At 43.5% G+C, this 20,117-nt stretch overlaps 3 protein-coding genes and 1 long non-coding RNA gene across 12 annotated transcripts in view; 1 reads left to right on the top strand and 3 right to left on the bottom strand.

The window, feature by feature from the left end:
* LOC117941987 overlaps positions 1-3,685 on the top strand; it is a 6,239-nt gene extending 2,554 nt beyond the window's left edge. The window contains exons 3-4 of one of the 2 annotated variants that reach the window (XR_004656030.1): positions 3,397-3,469; positions 3,611-3,685. This is a non-coding gene — a long non-coding RNA (uncharacterized LOC117941987). Of the gene's footprint in view, positions 1-3,396; positions 3,558-3,610 lie in introns of those variants that run through there. The other variant, XR_004656027.1, reaches the window with a different exon arrangement.
* The window catches only part of LOC117941751, a 7,557-nt gene extending 1,296 nt beyond the window's left edge, over positions 1-6,261 (bottom strand). The window contains exon 1 of the mRNA XM_034866778.1: positions 6,184-6,261. Within this exon, the coding sequence (XP_034722669.1) occupies positions 6,184-6,202 (19 nt within the window). The 5' untranslated portion in view covers positions 6,203-6,261. The remainder of the gene's footprint in view (positions 1-6,183) is intronic.
* Positions 1-20,117, bottom strand: part of LOC117935911 — a 67,781-nt gene that overhangs the window by 40,636 nt on the left and 7,028 nt on the right. The gene's annotated exons all lie outside the window — the stretch shown is intronic.
* The window catches only part of LOC117938976 (CUB and zona pellucida-like domain-containing protein 1), a 10,283-nt gene continuing 1,133 nt past the window's right edge, over positions 10,968-20,117 (bottom strand). Inside the window, exons 3-9 of the mRNA XM_034864021.1 lie at positions 19,682-19,747; positions 16,113-16,171; positions 14,220-14,410; positions 12,845-13,245; positions 12,088-12,187; positions 11,700-11,898; positions 10,968-11,602 (exon numbers count right to left, since the gene is read on the bottom strand). Coding sequence (XP_034719912.1) covers positions 11,466-11,602; positions 11,700-11,898; positions 12,088-12,187; positions 12,845-13,245; positions 14,220-14,410; positions 16,113-16,171; positions 19,682-19,747 — 1,153 coding nt within the window. The 3' untranslated portion in view covers positions 10,968-11,465. The remainder of the gene's footprint in view (positions 11,603-11,699; positions 11,899-12,087; positions 12,188-12,844; positions 13,246-14,219; positions 14,411-16,112; positions 16,172-19,681; positions 19,748-20,117) is intronic.

The following is a 20,117-nucleotide window of genomic DNA, read 5'->3' as shown; positions in this document are numbered from 1 at the left end:
TTGTCCCAATCAGGTTGAAGTTGAAAGTGAATACTTCATCCTCCTGAAACATCCAGTCAAATGAGATTTAATAAAAACATGCATTCCTGAAAAAAAAAAAAAAAGGCTAGCCCTATTGTACATAACCCAAAACTGTTTGTATGCCATTTGTACTGACCTTGTTGTCAGTGTGGCAGCTGAAGTAAGAGGCTCGAAGCTCCACATGTTCCAATGCAGGGACCACACTGACACTGTAGCCACACTTTGCTGCATACTCCTTAGTGATGGGGTACACACCTTTCTCATCTGAAAGACAAATCCCTAGCTTTGTCTGCTTCAAGTTTTCACTCTATTCAGTGAAATACCTGGGTTTAATTTGTCAGATTTACTCAAAGTAAAAACCAGCCAGGCCAGTCTTAAGAATGACTTACAAAATAAGGTTAAATAGCCACTATAGCTCAATAATGTGATCACACATAGTTTCTGACCCCTAGATTGTAATGCTGTGCAGGACTTACCAACCGCCTCAAAGACAGGATCATTCCCAGAGTAGGAGAGATCAACAGCTATCATGAAGTAACGATCACGACACTCCATATGAACTCCTGCACGAACAAATGAGTTCAAATTGAAGTGTACGCACAAAGAACTAACGGGCACACATTTAAGCAGGAGTTTTACTTCTTACCATTGGGAATATAACATTTTACAGTTGTCCACACAGACAGCAGCAAGGTCACACTGTTGAGACAAAATTATTAAAACAAATTAATGTATTAACACATTCACACCTTAAAGTGCACTAATGGCACACAACAGCTTGTAAATTGCCATGACTCTGCAACTTACCTGAGACAAATCCCAAAAGCCATAGCCACTGATGTTTGCAGTGTCTAAAGCTAGCCTAGCTGTTAGCAAACTACACCTGCTAACCAACACAAGCTAAAATGAACCACTTGCTTGTATATCCTGGCCTTACTGGCACGATGTGGTGCTGTCTGCTACACACCAGCTTTTATAAGTCTACCCTGAGAGTCAAAGGCCACTGTAATCAACTGATTGAAAGAAACCTTGAATGCTAATGAGCTACACATGTGGATGTAACACCTGGGGGCCTCTGATTGGTCGGTGAATAGCCTGACGTTTTAAAAACTGGTGTGTAGCAGACAGCAGATTGGCTGAGAAGTTCCTTTGGAGGTGGACGACTTTGGGCTTTTACATTTTGTAAAACCTAGAATATGCATAAAAAGATATATAACACAATGAAAGGAAAGGGAAAATGCTAAAAAGCATAATATGATCACTTTAAAAGAGGGATTCATGTTCCCTCTTGTGATATCTCTACGGAGCCCGAGACATGACATCCAAAACATGTCATCATGTGTGACCACAAAATGCAAGTTTGTGGCCACGAAATACCAATTTCTGATGATGACATGATTACATTTTTTATAATATATAGTATGTTGTATAATAATAGCTTGGGGGGCATTCATGGGCAGAAATGATTTGATGATGATTTTATTTTAGGTTCCAAAGACATTCTTAAAACCTATAGTTGTTATTGACATAATAAATACAACTTTAAAATGTAGAGGAATTAACATTGATTTTGCAAGATAGAAAGTCACTAATAGGATTAACAGAATTGGTACTATTTGTTTATTTATTTATTTGTTTATTTGAAAAGGAAAACTAATTAATTTGGGACATTAGTTTAAAAAACCTGACTTAGGCTAAAGATTCAAATGTGGATCCTAGGATTGAGTTAAAACTTTGCTCACTCCCCTACTCTCTCCCCCCCGACCTGGACTCTCGGTCTACGCCCAGATCGGCTCCCTGTCCCTCAGTCTGAGCTCAGTCCAACTCTGAGAGACTCTCCGTGGACATTAAGGACGCTACAGCTGCCTTCCATCTGCCATCTGGGCTGAAACGCGTCACAGCCTCCATTAGGTCAAATATGTAAGTAACCCATTATCAGCCATATGTAAGGAAGGCCTATTAACAGTCATCTGTATCGTGCAGTAACAGCCTCCCTGTCGATGTAGTGCTGTTGTCCCTCCTCTTGTCTTTGACCCATTTTCAAAAGAAGGTCTACATCAGAAATCGCCAAAAACAAACAGATGGTTCCATTTAATGCTCGAGTAAAATGATCGGCACAATACTTTCAATAAATGTGGGATATTTTATAGCATGTTTGTTTTTCAATCTCAAAAATTAGGTTTAAAAATGTCAGAAAATGTAGAAAAAAGCATGACAAAAGGAAAAAAAGAACATAATGTATTGTACAATAAGCTGAAAAAAGAGCACAAAGTGTTGTAAAACATTTGGAAAACATGGACAACGGTGAAATCTCTTGTTTCTGGATTTTGACCCGTTTTTGAAGTTTCTAAATCCGAAATTTTGTTTTCCTTCAACCAAATTGTCAAAAATAAACATGGATGGTTCCGTACAACACTCTTCATTGAATTTGGGGGATTTAATTTTGTAGCATAAGAAATAAAAACAGACTGGAAAAAGCTAACAGAGTGAACAAAAAGATAACACTTTCAAGATGGAGAGCAAAGTTCACTTTAAACAATTTTCACCCTGGAAGAGTTTGTGTTTTAATCTCAAATAAGATCCTTTTCCTAAATGTAACCGTCAGTGCTGCATGACTCGACTTTTCTGGCTAAACTCCTCTACCACGACCCCCTTGAATTAAATATTACAGCCTAAAAATCATGTTGAGTGAGGTTCACAACTCCAGCTTGTACAAAATTAAGCTGCTCAGCTAACATGCGATCATATCAGCTCCTTCTCACTGGTAACAAGTTCTGACTGGTCCCAACACCCAGCTCGAAACTACCCTCAGAATCTAAATCAGTTTTCAAAAATGTAAAATTATGCAAGCATTTTAACATGTCTGTTATTCCCAGTTTTTGGACTGCAGTCCTTAACCTTCCTTTATGACGATGTAAAGCACTAACTTTACAGCCTTCAACATTTATAGATTGATTTCAGTCTCAAACCCTCAGGCTGGGTCCAACCTAGCAGCTCATGGATCATGCGCTCTCTCAAGTTTGCAACAGATCTTTAAAGTACATTTTCATGTAGTCTCAGTGACCAGTCAAGAGCATTTAAGATACAAATTTATTGAAGTTTACATTTAAAACATCATGGAGTCACTTAAACGTTGATGACCCTCGTGCTCCTGTTGAGAAGATTTAAACAGAATTACCAAAACGTCAGATAACCAAATAATGACGAAGTTCAGATAACAAACTTACCTCTTATTTATAAAGCCCTGATGCCGTCATTGAAACATCATTTAAAAAACTGGACGCTGTCGTTGAGACATCATTTAAAAAGTCAGTTAATTTCTTTGAAACGTTGTTTAAAAAGTTTGATACTTGCTGTGAGACAGTGGTTTGAAAGCTGGATACTTTCTTTGAGACATCGTTTGGAGTGCCAGACACTTTGATGTACTGAGGAGAAGGCCGGAAAGCAGGTTGCATTGAAAAGCATCTTCGGGTGCATCTGGTTGTGGCCGCTGGTGTTGGAAGCGCTGTAGTGGGCTTAATGGTTACTTCCTTTGAGATGTCGTTTGGATAGCTGGCAGCTTTGGACGCAACAGAAGGCTGGAAAGCAGGTTGCATTGCAAGACATCTGCGGGTGCATCTGGTAGTGGCCACTGGTGTCTGAAGCACTGTAGTGGGATTAATAGCTTCATCCTTTGAGACACTGCTCAGAACGCTAGCAACTGTGCCCGAGACACTAGAGCCTATGCCTGGAACGGTAGAGATGTTGCCAATGACTGCGCTTGAGACACTGGCTGGAACGCTAGCAATGGGGCTGGAGAGGTTTCCTAGAATGCTAGCAACTGTGCCTGGCATGCTAGTGACTGTGCTTGATATGCTAGCAACAGTGCCGTCAACACTGTTGATGGTGCCCGTAATGCTAGAAACGTTGCTTGAGACACTGCCTGGTACGCTAGCCATGGTTCCTGGAACACTAGCAATGGTGCCCGGAACTGTAGTGTTGGTGCCTGGGATGCTAGAGATGTTGCTTGCGACGATTGTTGATATGCTAGCAATGGTGCCTGGAACGCTAGCGATGGAGCCGTTTCCCGGAATGCTAGCAACTGTGCTTGATATGCTAGCAAGGGTTCCTGGAATGCTAGTGGTGCCCAAGATGCCTGGAATGGTGGAGATGTTGCTAGTGACAGTGCTTGATCTGCTAGCAACAGTGCCGGGAACACCGTTGATAGTGCCTGTAATGCTAGAAATGTTGCTTGAGACATTGCCTGGTATGCTAGCAATGGTGCCTGGAACTGTAGTGGCGGTGCCTGGGATGCTAGAGATGTTTGTGATGATGGTTGATATGCTAGCAATGGTGCCTGGAACGCTAGTGATGGGGCTGGAGAAGTTTCCTGGAATGCTAGAGCTAATGCCCGGAACACTAGCAACAGTGCTTGAAACACTAGCGACTGTGCTTGATACAGGAACTGCAAAGATTATGCCTGGGATGCTAGAGACTCTGCTCAAAACAATACCTGGAACACTAGCAACGGTGCTTGATATGCTAGCAACGGTGCTGGGAACACCAGAGATTTTGCTTGGAATGCTAGTTACTGTGGCTGGAATGCTAGAGCTGTTAACTGGACCACTAGTTGTGCCTGATACAGTGCTGGGAACACTAGAGATAATTCTGGATACAGTGCCCAAAACCCTTGCGACAGTGCCTGGAATGCTAGAGATGTTGCTTGAGATACTGCCTGGTATGCTAGTGACAGTGCTTGATATGTTACCAAGCATGCCTGCAATGCTAGAGAAGTTGCTTGATATGCCAGCCATGGCGGCTGGACTGGTAGTGGTGCCTGGAATGCTCGAGATGTTGCTTGACATGCTAGCAATAGTGCTAGAGAATGTTCCTGTAATGCTAGCGCTTGAGAAATTGTTTTGAAAGCTGGATACACCGATGTTCTTAGCAGGTTCAGTTGATACATGTCTTTGAGTGGACAAAGTTTGAAGCACTGTAGTGGGCTTGATGGTGGGACCCAGTAGACCTAGAGAGACCAGACAGATGTTGGCATGCGATATATTAATGATGCGGTTCAGTTTAACAGGTAAACCACCAACCTTCAGTAGAGTGTGCAGAATGCACAATACGGCCGATGCCAGCTGTGTCAGACTGAAACCTGTATACTGAGAGTAGTCCAGCCAGAGCATATGTACACTGGATTGTCACCCTGCAAGACAACATAGGGTTGTTTTCATCAAGTTGACGGAGTTGCATTAGCCCAAATAGTTGGGTTGAAAATGTACCTGTCAAAATCATTGCTGGAGACAGTTGGCACATTCAACTCCTTGCTGAAGAAGATCTCGTTTTTGTAAGTCACAGACTCCTCGCCAAGCTGGAGAAACCAAGCATAACATGTTGGTGCTCATATCACCAGATATACAATTTTGAATGAGTTCAGTTACATTAGTAAGCAGTACCTTGACGGTGGATCCACAGCCGTTGATTGGAAAAGAGAACAGAGCCCTGGTGCCGTCCATCTCTTTGGGTCTACAGTTTTTGTCTACCAGGTGGATTCTAGCAGGAACTCCTTCACTTGCGATGGCCAGAGACAAGTCAGTCACCACAGTTATCCGGCCATCAGCCGAACACACTGCAAAGAACTGAGTTTTAGCACTTGTGTCAACCATATGCGGATCTTAGTTTGTAAAAACTAAGGTCTCCTTACCAATGAGTTCAGTAGCAGAGAACCGACACGTCTTGACAGTTGAAATTTGGACCTCCGTTTCATGATTCCGCATGAGGAGCTCAAAAGTGCCAACGAAGTCCTTTAAATTAATGTCCTACAGAGACATGCAGCGTATTGACAAATGTGTCTTGATTGGCCATTTTCTACATGAACAAGTTTTGATGCTTCAGTCTCCTCTCACCTTGTACTTGTAGCCATGAGTGAAGATCGGCACCTCGAGCAGCAGTCTCTGGCTATTGTTGCTCATGATGTAGCCGTACTTGGCTGCCAGCTCTGATGTCAGCAGCTCCGAGCCTATACTGATCTCCCACAAGGGGAGAATAGGCCGGTGGTCCAGTTTAAAGCCGATGCCAGACTCAGAACAGACGGCGTCAAAGACTGGAGGAGCTGTTAAAACACAATGTGTTACTGCCTCATAAATTAGGATTGACCATGTCTAAAAGTAAGTGACTTACAGGCATCGGTTACCGCCATCACTGATGCTAGATGGTAAAAGGGCTCATTTTCAGGCAGAACAGTCAGTGTGTAGTTGACGTCCAGCCTGCGCCGAGTTGTAGTATCTTTGATCAACTAAAGGACACAATATGTTGATTCAATAATGATTAAGTTTCTGTGTAAACCAATATGAAACACCACACAACGCAAAGACCTTTTACCTGCTGCATAACAGGGTCATCAAAAGGCACCTTCAGAATGTAGCCATGGGTGTGGTTGGGAACAACAACTTTTGTGATGTTGCGGCTGCTTGCATTTGTAAAGGGAACTGTAAAATCCCATCCATTCAAATTAACTGCAACCAACTCAACATCTTCAGGGATGCCCCCGAGGTAGACCGTGAATGCGCGCTCCTCAGAAACTGTTCCTGAAACAAAAGCCATTCACATTCTTGTTTCTTCAACTAGGCAAGTGGCCTTGTGATGGCTGAATGAAGCTTTGTGAACCAGTGTCCATTTTCTGAGCCTAGTAGATGGCACGCTGTTCAACTGGTTGAAAATATATTGAATTGCAACACCTTAAGCATTGCTCTAAATCTAGTGGGCTCAGATCTTGAGGCCACTGGTTCATGAAGCTTCATCCATCTCTGCAAGTGCCTGTTAGACTTACTGTTTTCAGTGACAATAGGGCATGGCCGCAGGGGCGTGGCCAGCGTCCTGTGAATGCGAAGTCTGGTGTCACCATGATCCTCATCCACTAAGATTTGCTCCAAGTAGAGATTAAAGATGCAGAACTCGTACAGATTCCCAGACACGATGCTCTGAAAGAAAAACGCGGTCTCAGGAAAATTATTAACATGCAACTGGCTCAAAAGTCCTCCACATTTTCAAATATGTTTAATTAAATAGCAATGCCTCCTGACCTTCCTGTATACTCCTTCAGCCTTATAGGGGATGCTGATCTCAACTGTGGAGTTGTGCTGGTTCACAATGAAGCCCCTCTTCTCTGCAACTGGCTGCTCCACAAGTTCACCATTGACACCAATGTTGACCTGCATCTGGTTTAGATCTGACAACCATGGATGCAGCACCTCAGAAGACTCCCACATAATGTAGCTACTGTTGTCATATGAACCTTTATCTGAGAGAGTTTACACCAGTATTAGATTTGTTGTATGTCAAGGGAAAAAAGAAAAAAGCCACAATATAGGAGATTGCAATACTGACGCATAGAGCAAGCAGCGACCAGGTCAACCACGACTGAAACCCAGCTTAGTCTGGACAACAATGTTGCATGGACCACCTCTACTGGAACACCATTCACCTGGGGGGGGCAACACATGATAAACTGCTTTGTACTAAATTCTTTACCGTACAAAACATACTATTCTGGAATTTCAAAAAAAGGACTAGATTCACTGAACTCTGCAGTGGTTTACCTCCGTGGTGTATGAGTCAGGTTGTCCATAAGGAGTACGAAATACAAGCCTTCCATCTGTCAAGTCAAATGTATATCCATGCATCTTAGCCGTGTTGAGGCTAATGGGAAACAACCCTGGCTGCGCCCTCTGAAACATCACCTGCCAATCTGAAGTGGCTGAGGAATAGGCCTGAATAAAGCACATTGTCAAACCATTTAATTGTGTATATGAATTTGATGATTGTTATCCAACTGCATTTGATAAATTTCGCACATTACCCAGAAGACGTGTCAAACATACCCTTTTGAAACTAGCGTCCCAGTCAGCCTTCTTTGTGAGAGTTGGACAGGCCACATCACTCCTCACAGACACCTACAAAGAAACCAGGGTTAGTTCAAATTTGGAAACTGCACATTTTACATTACATGCAACCAAGCTTACTTCCATGTAGTTGACCTCACAGGTGACCTCTCTGGGAGACCAGGGAAGAGGGGGAGAACAGGTTTTGTTCAGAGCATAGGTGACTTCCTTCCCCTTGTTTGTCCCAATCAGGTTGATGTTGAATGTGAATACTTTATCCTCCTGAAACATCCAGTCAAATAAGATTCATGAAAAACATGTGTCCCTGAAAAAAAGGCTAGCTCTATTGTACATAAGCCAAAACTGTTTTGTACACCATTTGTACAGACCTTGTTGTCTGTGTGGCAGCTGAAGTAAGAGGCTCTGAGCTCCACATGTTCCAATGCAGGGACCACACTGACACTGTAGCCACACTTTGCTGCATACTCCTTAGTGATGGGGTACACACCTTTCTCATCTGAAAGAGAAATCCCTAGCTTTGTCTGCTTAAAGTTTTCACACTATTCAGTGAAACACCTGGGTTTAATTGGTCAGATCTACTCAAAAATAAAAACCTGAATGGCCAATATTAATTCACAAAATTAGGTTCAATAGCCATTGTAGCTCAATAGTTGGTTTCTGACCCCTAGCTTGTAATGCTGTGCAGGACTTACCAACCGCCTCAAAGGAAGGTTCATTCCCAGAATAGGAGAGATCAACAGCTATCATGAAGTAACGATCACGACACTCCATATGAACTCCTGCACGAACAAATGAGTTCAAATTGAAGTGTACGCACTAAGAACTAACGGGCACACATTTAAGCAGGAGTTTTACTTCTTACCATTGGGAATATCACATTTTGCAGTTGTCCACACAGACAGGAGCAGGGTCAAACTGTTAATATAAATTAAAATGGAAACCATAAGGTGCACTAATGGCATACAACAGCTTGTAATTTGACATGACTCTGCAACTTACCTGAGACAAATCCCAAAAGCCATAGCCACTGATGTTTGCAGTGTCTAAAGCTAGTCTAGCTACTAGCAAACTACACCTGCTAACCAATACACAATAAAACAAATCACTTGCTTGTATATCCTGGCCTAACTGGCACGATGTGGTGCTGTCTGCTACACACCAGCTTTTATAAGTCTACCCTGAGAGTCAAAGACCTCCTAATCAACTGATTGAAAGCAACCTTGAATGCCAATGAGCTACACATGTGGAAGTAACACCTGAGGGCCTCTGATTGGTTGGTGAATAGACTGACATTTAAAAAACTGGTGTGTAGCAGACAGCAGATTGGCTGAGAAGTTCCTTTGGGGGGTGGACGACTTTGGGCTTTTACATTTTGTAAAACCTAGAATATGCATAAAAAGATTTATAACACAATGAAATTTAAAGGGAAAATGCTAAAAAGCATAATATGATCACTTTAAAAGAGGGATTCATGTTCCCTCTTGTGATATCTCTACGGAGCCCCAGATACGACATCCAAAACATGTCATCATGTGTGACCACAAAATGCAAGTTTGTGGCCACGAAATACTAATTTGTGATGATGACATGATTACATTTTTTATAATATATAGTATGTTGTATAATAATAGCTTGGGGGGCAGTCATGGGCAGAAATGATTTGATGATGATTTTATTTTAGGTTCCAAAGACATTCTAAAAACCTATAGTTGTCATCGAGCATAATAAATACAACTTTAAAATGTAGAGGAATTAATATTGATTTTGCAAGACAGAAAGTCACACTAATAGGATTAACAGTATTGATTATAACATTATTTATAGATTTGAAAAGGAAAACCAATTTATTTGGGACATTTTAGTTTTAAAAACCTAACTTAGGCTAGAGATTTAAATGTGGATCCTAGAGATTTCATCTAATGGACTTTAAATTTGGTCAGTACCATTCCAACATCTTAAAGATGAGAAGTTATTAAAAACAGAACTTTTCGTCCTACGGTGTAGGCGTGGCGTGGCGGCCATTTTGAGCATTTATCAATGAACAAGGAAATTACGGTAACTTTTGTGCACATAGTCCAATTTGGCTGAAATTTCTCACGATTGATAAGAGTCCAGGCCTGAGGACATTGTTTGGCCAAAATTGACTTTTGGTCACAGTGCCCCCCCACTGACAACAGGAAATCAGCCTTATATGACAAACATCATCTGATTTACATGAACTCATAATGTGTGGTCTACATGTGATACTGAGCCACCCCTAATATAATAGGAACTTAGTTACATTCCACTGCAGTTTGTGTGTGTATGTGTGTGTGTGTGTGTGTGTGTGTGTGTGTGTGTGTGTGTGTGTGTGTGTGTGTGGAGGAAAATCTGGTTTCAGAGGGTCCACTAGAGTGCACTGTTGGAGGATAGATGGGAGGATAGATGGGAGGATAGATGGGAGGATAGATAGATGGGAGGATAGATAGATAGATAGATAGATGGGAGGATAGATAGATAGATAGATGGGAGGATAGATAGATGGGAGGATAGATAGATGGGAAGATAGATGGGAAGATAGATAGATAGATGGGAAGATAGATAGATAGATGGGAAGATAGATAGATGGGAAGATAGATAGAAGGGAAGATAGATAGATGGGAAGATAGATAGATGGGAAGATAGATAGATGGGAAGATAGATGGGAAGATAGATGGGAAGATAGATAGATAGATAGATAGATAGATAGATAGATAGATAGATAGATAGATAGATAGATAGATAGATAGAGCAATAGATTGATGGATGGATGAACTTTACCTATCCCAAATAGGAAAACTATTGAAATCCATTGAAACAATTTTACAACCTGGCAACCCAAAAGTCCGTGCTGATTTCTTACAACTGATCTACACGAGCCATTACTTACAACGTCTACACCATGTATGAAGGATGAATTAATAATAATAGAGAGTTGCACCAAAACATCCTTTGTGTATCTTACTTTATTTTCAAAAATGTAAATGCACATACAAGTACACATGCAGTGCAATCAAAAATATATGTATAAGAAAATATGTTTTAATTGATCCATTATGCAAGTGCATGATAACTGACTTTATTCTAGAAGTCAAGAGCCTTTGTCATGTAATGATGACATTTGACTATAGGAATGATTAGGGTTGGATAGGAGTGCATCTATCAATCAAGAGACATGTTTCCAATCATAATACATAACAGTGGAAGCATTTGTAAAGCTACATAGGCTCCCACGGTCACACAGAATCACAGAAAACACAAAGACCGTTACTATTAATCAATATATATATAAACAGTCTATGGGAAAACACCACAAGAGACCAACATCAGCAGTGATCTTCCTTGCTTTCAGTGTTGGTTATTAGAAAATACACCATACCATTTTCCTTGCTGAAGAGGACGTAGCTGTAGACATTTCTAAAAGGTGTTAATATTAACATTATTCATTTAAATGGGTGGATATTTAGATACATGAATCCTCAATATTGGACAGGAAAGCAAATGTATAGTCGAATGTAACTAATACAGAACTGGTATTCTGTCTTAACTTTCAAATGCGGGCAAAGGCTGATATTTGACCCTTGATATTTTGGCTTTGTAGATGACCACGGCACTGATCATGCCAACGGCTGCAAGCAGACATCCAGCGATGAAAACCAGGTTCAGGTTCAGGTTGGTCACTGGGAGAAAGAGAAGACATGCACTTTTAATGTTGTTCAAAGTCTAACTGGGACTCTAAAGTGAGGGGAGGTGTGCAACACTCCCTTGTTTTCATACCTGGGCTTTCTGAGCTTTCTGCTGATCTCCTCAAGCGCAGAGGACCCTGGGAAATGAAGTGCCGCACAGTCTGAGTGCCAGCCTCCCTCTTTCGGCGGTGATGATGGTGAGCTGCTGATGTGGAGTTGATGCATCCTTGTGAGCACCTTGTGCCGGGTTTTCCTTTCTCACACATCAGCACTGAACAGCTGATGTACACCTGCATGCAACAGAACACGATGTCATGAGATCAGCAGACATGCCCCCGTCTGTCCCAAGATTTACAAAGAAGATGTTTATGGCATTTCCTCTCTAACTGGGAGGTTTTGGGACAGATTGGTGGGATTGCGGTGGACGAAGTGTGCACCATTTAAACTAAACTAAACTAACCATGTAGTCCGTTCTTTACCTGGTCGTGCAAGCCGATGAACTTGAAGGCCTCCATGCAGAACTTGAACTGTCTCTGGTGGGCAGGGGAATGGATTATAACAGTCGGGTCCACACTACACCTAATCAGAGCAAAACCAAAGGACAGATAAGAAATATTAACTCTACGTATTACAGTGGATGCTATAATAGAGAAAGAGGTATTGATCTGTTGAAGGTATTTACATGGTAAGGACAAGGAGATTGGGTAATGCCTGTGATGGAGACTGGTTGTGTTATGGTTTGGTATTTACAATTGGGCCTTGTGATTGATATTTTTTGGTCTTGTATATGTTTTATTCTTGGTATTGCTAACGAGGGCTAACCTGGCTAAAGCTAGTAAAAACAATGATAAAATCTGACTCGTAACTTGGGTGTGACGGTCTCTGTAGACAGCCCAGGACCTACAAACACCAACATAAACAAACTGTGACAACCCGCACCTCTAAACATAACAGTGTTCCAGCCAATAACTGACAAGAAGGATTTGTCGGTCGGGGTTGGTGGGGGGGGTTAGTGCGTGGAAGCACAGAAGGGAGGGAGGGGGGACGGTATGAGGAGGAGGGAGAGGCGAGCTAGTCTCGTTTTGGTTGAAAATGCTTTGAACGCCAACAAGAAGTAACGTCACATAACATCGCTTAGAGCACCTTTAAAGTATAAAAGACTAGAAAAGTAGTAGCTGCTCTTTAAAAACACACTGCTGTGTTGTCTGTTGCCACTTTGGGTGTAGTCATGCCTACCCGTTGTCAATGATGGGGTAGGTTGGCCAGTAGTTTGGGTTGTCATAAGGTGCCGCTGTGCAGGACTCCACGAACAGCTCGGTGTCGTTGATGGAGGAGGTGGCCTCTATCTGCATGTAAATCCGGCTCCCTATGTCGTACTCCAGAGGGTAATTATTTGGATCAATCTGGGTTCTGAATTGGGCGTCGGGATAGAACTCAAACTGGTAGGTGAACGTGCCGAAGCCTTTCTCCCATACTGTGACGTTATTCCTGTGCGCCGTGAAGCCCAGCGACACGTTCCCACGTTTGGGGTACTGGCAGTAGAACTGCACCTCCAGCTGGTGCTTCCTGGTGATCAGGTACTCTGAGCTGTCCACCGTGGTGATTTCATTCTTGAAGAACAGGTTTTCCTCATCTTCCTGCAGAGATAAAGGTTATGCATTCAAGAGCCCCTATTGTACTCCTTGTTACCGTTATAGTTAGGAGAACCTTCTCTAAGATGCTTCGATGTTGCACGGACCGCTACAGGAAATCATTACTACCACCGGCAATACAACTCTATAACATGTCATCACTGGGTGTAGATAAGACTCTGAGACACCGCAGTCCTGCACTCATGCAACCTGCACAATAGGTTTATTTACATTTTTATCATACTACTTAAGCCGTTGCACATTTTTCTATTCCCATCTTGCATATATTCAAATATTCGGTCTTGTATTTTATCCTATTATTTTATGTATATTGTATCCCTGTATTTCATTTATATTTATATTCTGTGCTGTGTGACTGATTTTGCTGCTGCAACACTGTCATTTTATTGGGATCATTATCTATTTGTACTCTTGGGGTCTACTAGAAGAGGTTTACATGCTGTGATGTTCACTGCCCCTTGCTGATGGAATTGAAGCTGTGTTGGAAACTGTTCCCTATTACGGAGACAGTGCACTATATAGTGTGTTTGCCATTTTGTAGTGGTGTTCAAATTCTCCTCGGTTAATTCCGTTAACTGTATAGTCCACTAAAAAATACACACACTGCACTGTTAATTTGAGTGTATATATGATGTACCCTACATTTTACTCCCGTATGCTAGTGATGGCCAAATGAAGCTTGGTGAACCAGTGTCTTTATTTTCTGAGCCCACTAGATGGCGCTCTCTGCTCAACAGAGTGTTAAGAATGCCCTGAATTGCAACAGCTTAAGCTTTTCCTTTAAAACCAAGAGCGCCATCTAGTGGGCTCAGAAAATAAAGACACTGGTTCACCAAGCTTCATGTGGCCATCACTACTGTATGCCACAATGCAACACGCCTTTGTTTTGCCTGAGGAGATGAAGAATTGACCCCCCCTCTCCATGGTGGTTTGTGTTGAAACAAATGACCCTGCGTTACCTCGATCTGAGTGCCGCAGGCGTTGAGGGGGACAACAGCGACGATGTGAGTGCTGTTGGAGTGACGCTGGAGGCTGCAGGCGGTGTTGCTGGGGTCACTGAGCCGCAGGTTTTCCTCACTGAGTCCACGGAACGAAGATTTCTCAACTGATACTGTCATTGTGGACTCGCCGCAGATCACATGGGATTTAACTAAAAAAAGAAATTTTCAAACCAATTATAAAAACCAACAACATTGTGCTGAAAACTGCATATTTTCTAGACTATTGTGTGACATAACTTGCATTATACAATATTATTACATAATAATGTAAAACATGCACGCGTATGTACAGGAATATAATTTACAGTACATATATGATAATTCATTCTGTGTTGATATATTGATATAGGGCTGGGCGATATGGGTAAAATCAAATATCACGATATTTTTGACCAAATACCTCAATATCGATACTACAACGATATTGTAGTTTTCACTATTGGTGCTTTCACGAAATATTGACACAATGAGATTTTTGATAAATAATCATCAGTAATGTGTATAAGGGGGTAAATACCAATTATAGAACAACTACTACAGTCTGGTGAGTTCAGGAAATAACATCACTTTACTGTAATTCAGCCTTTAAAATCAGAAAATGACAACACTAATGTCATATTACAATGTCCAAAATCTAAGACGATATCTAGTCCCACATCACAATCAATGTAATATCAATACATTGCCCAGCTTTATATTGAAATATATTTTATGTTGCCATTTCCGTAGGAGATTTTTCAAAGCAAGCATGTGTACGTTTTAAGAAATCTGTTAACGTTTTTTTTTGTCTATGTAACTTTATCCCTAATGTTATGTCTTGTAAACAACCCATGTAACTCCTAGTGTTATGTCACCTTTCATATTTATCCTCTAGATTTGATATGTGTTGTTTTAGTTTGGAATTTGTTTTCCTTTTCCATCAGTATTTCAGTTTCTCTCTCTACTTTATTTGGAGTATTCAGTGAAGAGTGTCCCGATTAAGACCATCTGAGGGTTTGTTGCATCTCTCCGTCAAATCTTTTATTTATTACATGTAAATTAATCTGTGCTATTTGTATATGTGTAAACCAATGAACTAAACTACGTAAGCAAGCAGGTGTTTATCAGCCAATACTTCAGCCATGCAGCCAATATTTGGCACTGGTTTGAGTTTTGCTTTGGGTTCTTTCCCCCTTTTTGGTTTTGTTGTTCTGTCTTGTGTTAGTGTCTTGTGTCCTCCCCAGCCCTGTGTTGTCTGGTGTTCCCCTGAGTGTCTGTATGTTCTGTTTTATGCTTTATTTTGAAGCCTTAGTTTTGTCTCGTCCTAGCTTTAGATTTACTTCCTGTGTCCTCCGACTCTTGTGATTACCTGATGTTTTCCACCTGCTTCCCTGCCCTCTTGTCACCTGCCTCTCATTACCACATTACCTCGTTACCTCGTTACCTCATTACCTCGTTACCTTGTGTATTTAATGTCTGTGCTTGCTTGGTTTTTGTCAGATCTTTTGGTCCGGTCCTCGAGATCGTTGGTGTCGTACTGTTCGTTTTTCTGTCTGACCTTTCCCTGTGAGTTTTTCCCTACCATCGTTCCCTGTTTTTTGCTTTGCTTTCCACCCTGGATCATTTTGGGATTGTTCTGGATTTTTCGACTTTTTGTTGCATTTTGTTCTATCTTATATTTTTGTGGACTTTGTTTTGTGATCAAATAAAGCCTTATAAGTATTGTCCTCTACTCTGCTTTTGGGTGCTCCTTCTGCATCATCACACTAACGTATCCTTTAGCATGTTATACACAGTATATGTTAAAACATTCACCATTAGAGACGCAGTTAAACTACAAAATGTTAACACTGAAGAAGGCCTTAGACTCACCTTGCTCCTTCCGGACATCAACCAGAACACACCTCATCTCGGACTGATAGACACCCGACCTAAATGGCATCAGCGAACAAGGATTTAGTCTTCCTAACCCCCGCAAAGATCTCAGTTAAATGTAATCGATATTTCAACTCAGTTCTGTTAAATCAAGGCTGAAAACCTTCCTTTTGTATGTTCCATCCATCCATCCATCTTCACCCGCTTATCCGGTATCGGGTCGCGGGGGCAGCAGCTCCAGTAGGGGAATCCAAACTTCCCTTTCCCAAGCCACATCAACCAGCTCCGACTGGGGGATCCCGAGGCGTTCCCAGGCCAGGTTGGAGATATAATCTCTCTCTAGCTATTCCTGGGTCTTCCCCGAGGCCTCCCCCGAGCTGGACGTGCCTGGAACACCTCCATAGGGTGGCGCCCAGGAGGCATCATACCAGATGCCCAAACCACCTCAACTGGCTCCTTTCGATGCGAAGGAAAGAGGGCTCTGCTCCGAGCTCCTCTTGGATGACTGAGCTTCTCAACCCATCTCTAAGGGAGACGTCAGCCACCCTCCTGACGAAACCCATTTTGACCGCTTGTACCCATGATCTCTTTCGGTCATGACCCAGCCTTCATGACCATAGGTGAGGGTAGGAACGAAAATTGTCCGGTAGATCCAGAGCTTTCTCTTCTGGCTCAGCTCCTTTTTTGTTACAACGGTGCAATAAACGGAATGTAATACCGCACCAGTTGCTCCAATTCTCCGACGTATCTCACTCTCCATGGTCCCCTCACTCGCGAACAAGACCCCAAGGTACTTAAACTCCTTCACTTGGGGTAAGGACTCGTTCCCTACTCAAAGAAGGCACTCCACCGGTTTCCTGCTGAGAACCATGGCCTTAGATTAAGAGGTGCTGATCCTCATCCCAGCCACTTCACACTTGTCGGCAAACCGATCCAGTGAGTGCTGAAAGTCACAGACCGATGACGCCATCAGGACCACATCATCTGCAAAAAGCAGCGATGAGATCTGGAGCCCACCAAACTGCGACCCCTCCCCGCCCCGACTCCGCCTCGATATCCTGTCCATAAATATCACAAACAGGATTGGTGACAAAGCTTAGCCCTGGTTGAGGTTAACCCTCACCTGGAACGAGTCTGACTTACTGCAGAGAACCCGGACACAGCTCTTGCTTTGGTCATACAGAGATTGGATGGCCCTGAGAAGGGACCCCCTCACCCCATACTCCCGCAGCACCTCCCACAATTTCTCCCGGAGGACCAGGTCATACGCCTTCTCCAGGTCCACAAAACACATGTAGACTGGTTGGGCATACTCCCAGGCCCCCTCCAAGATCCTTGCGAGAGTGAAGATCTGATGCGTTGTTCCACAACCAGGACGGAATCCGCATTGTTCCTCTTCAATCCGAGGTTCAACTATCGGCCGAACCGTCCTTTCCAGCACCTTGGAGTAGACTTTACTAGGGAGGCTGAAAAGTGTGATACCCCTGTAATTGGCACACACCCTCTGGTCCCCCTTTTTGAAGAGGGGAACCACCACTCCGGTCTGCCACTCCTAGGCACCGTCCCAGACTTCCACGCAATGTTGAAGAGGCGTGTCAACCAAGACATCCCCTCCACACCCAGAGCTTTCAGCATTTCTGGACGGATGTCATCAATCCCTGTGGCTTTGCCGCTGTGGAGTTGTTTGACTACCTCAGAGACTTCCACTAGGGAAATTGACGACAATCCCCCATCATCCTCCAGCTCTGCCTCTACCACAGAGGGCGTGTCAGCTGGATTTAGGAGTTCCTCAAAGTGTTCCTTCCACCGCTCTATTACCTCCCCAGTTGAGGTCAACAACGTCCCATCCTTACTGTATACAGCTTGGATGATTCCCCGCTTCCCCCTCCTGAAGTGGCGAATGGTTTTCCAGAAGCACCTTGGTGCCAACTGAAAGTCCTTCTCCATGTCTTCTTCGAACTTCTCCCACACCCGCCGCGTTGCCTCTGTCACGGCAGAGGCTGCAGCCCTTCGGGCCCGTTGGTACCTTGCAACTGCCTCCGGAGTCCTCTGGGATAACATATCCCGGAACGACTCCTTCTTCAGTCGGACGGCTTCCCTGACCACCAGGGTGTTCGTGGGTTACTGCCCCTTGAGGCACGTAAGACCCTAAGATCACAGCTCGCCGCTGCAGCTTCAGCAATGGAAACTTTGAACATTGTCCACTCAGGTTCAATGCCAAGTGTCCAAAACATACGGCCTCAGATCAGATGAAACATAAAATCGATCATTGACCTTTGGCCTAGGGTGCTATGGTACCACGTACGCTTATGAGCATCCCTATGTTTGCACATGGTGTTTGTGATGGACAGTCCATGACTAGCACAGAAGTCCAACAACAGACAACCACTCTGGTTTAGATCAGGGAGGCCGTTCCTCCCAATCACGCCTCTCCAAGTATCTCCATCATCACCCATGTGTGCGTAGAGGTCCCCCAGCAGCACTATGGAGTCCCCTACTGGAGCCCCATACAGGACTCCATTCAAGGTCTCCAGGAAGGCGGAATACTCCGAACTCTTGTTTGGTGCATATGCACAAACAACAGTCAGAGTTTTCCCCCCCATCACCCGCAGGCGTAGGGAGGCGACCCTCTCGTCCACCGGGGTAAACTCCAACGCAGCGGCGCATAGCCGGGAACTTGTGGGTATCCCCACATCTCCCCGGCGCCTTACACCCTGGGCAACTCCAGAGTCCAACCCCTATCCAGGAGGTTCCCGAACAGAGACTGTGTGTAAGGTGAGCCCCACCAGATCTAACTGGTAGCGCGCCACCTCCCGCACAAGGTCCGTCTCCTTCCCCCACAGAGAGGTGACATTCCACGTGCCCAGAGCCAGCCTTACGGCAGCGCATCCGACCCCATTGGTTCCTCCCACAGGTGGTGGGCCCATGGGCTGGAGGGAGAGGTGCCACGTAGCTTCTTCGGGCTGTGCCCGGCCAGGCTCCGGGGCAAACACAGCAACCAGGCGCCCGCTGACGAGCCCTCCGTCTGGGCCTGGCTCCAGACGGGGCCCCGGGCTTCCACCGGGCAGGGTCCCTCGATCCCTTCCTTGATTTTCCATAAGGCTTTTGAACCATTCTTCGTCTGGCCCCTCCCCTGAGACCACTTTGCCATGGGAGACCCTACCAGGAGCACAAAGCTCCAGACAACACAGCCCTCAGGTTCATAGGGACACACAAACCTCTCCACCACGACAAGATGATGGTTCCTCGTATGTTGCCTTTCTTTAAATAATTGTTCATTTCTTCTACTGAAGTTGCATTATTGAAAATATACAAGCATTTAAAGATAAATTAAATGGAAGACCGGCGGGACCGGCCTGTTCTGGGAAGGGCAAGGATGGCTGCTTTTATGTTTTTAATCGTTTTATGTAAAGCACTTTGAATGAATAAAGCTGCCTTGATTTCTTTTTTTACAGCTTTCGTAAATTCAGTCTCTCAGGTTCAGTTGAAACAAGCGCTATATGCACTTTTCCTTATCACTAAGATATGTATTTAAAAAAAACAGAACACAAAGAAAGGTTACTTACTGTGAGGATGGGGTGGGGTGGTAATGGTAACTTTGGGTTGTGCTTGGAAAAGGCGTTCCACTGGCTCTGCAAAAGGTGTCAAAGGTTAAATCATGCTTTCACACACACACACTGTGCACACTAGTCCTATCATAAGGAAATTACTTCATAAAAATTCATTATTCACACAGTTAGAAGTTTTAAAGTTGACATACCTGGCTAAATTTCAAAAATCACAATCATTGTGTAATGAAAAAAATAATCGACAAATAGAAGAAAGATTAAAAGAAAATTAAAAAGTCAACATAATCCCAACATATTATTAGCAAATATAGGTCACCACTGATTATAGGCTAACTGGCCTATAGTCACTAAGGTCCTCAGATTCTGTTCCTCCTGAAATAAAGCGGGACGGAAGATTTTTACTAACTGACAGCAACGTATGGGGGGGGGGGGG

The sequence above is a fragment of the Etheostoma cragini genome, chromosome 1 (assembly GCF_013103735.1).
Source record: "Etheostoma cragini isolate CJK2018 chromosome 1, CSU_Ecrag_1.0, whole genome shotgun sequence".
Lineage (NCBI taxonomy): Eukaryota > Metazoa > Chordata > Actinopteri > Perciformes > Percidae > Etheostoma > Etheostoma cragini.
This window is presented reverse-complemented; position numbering and strand designations above follow the sequence as displayed.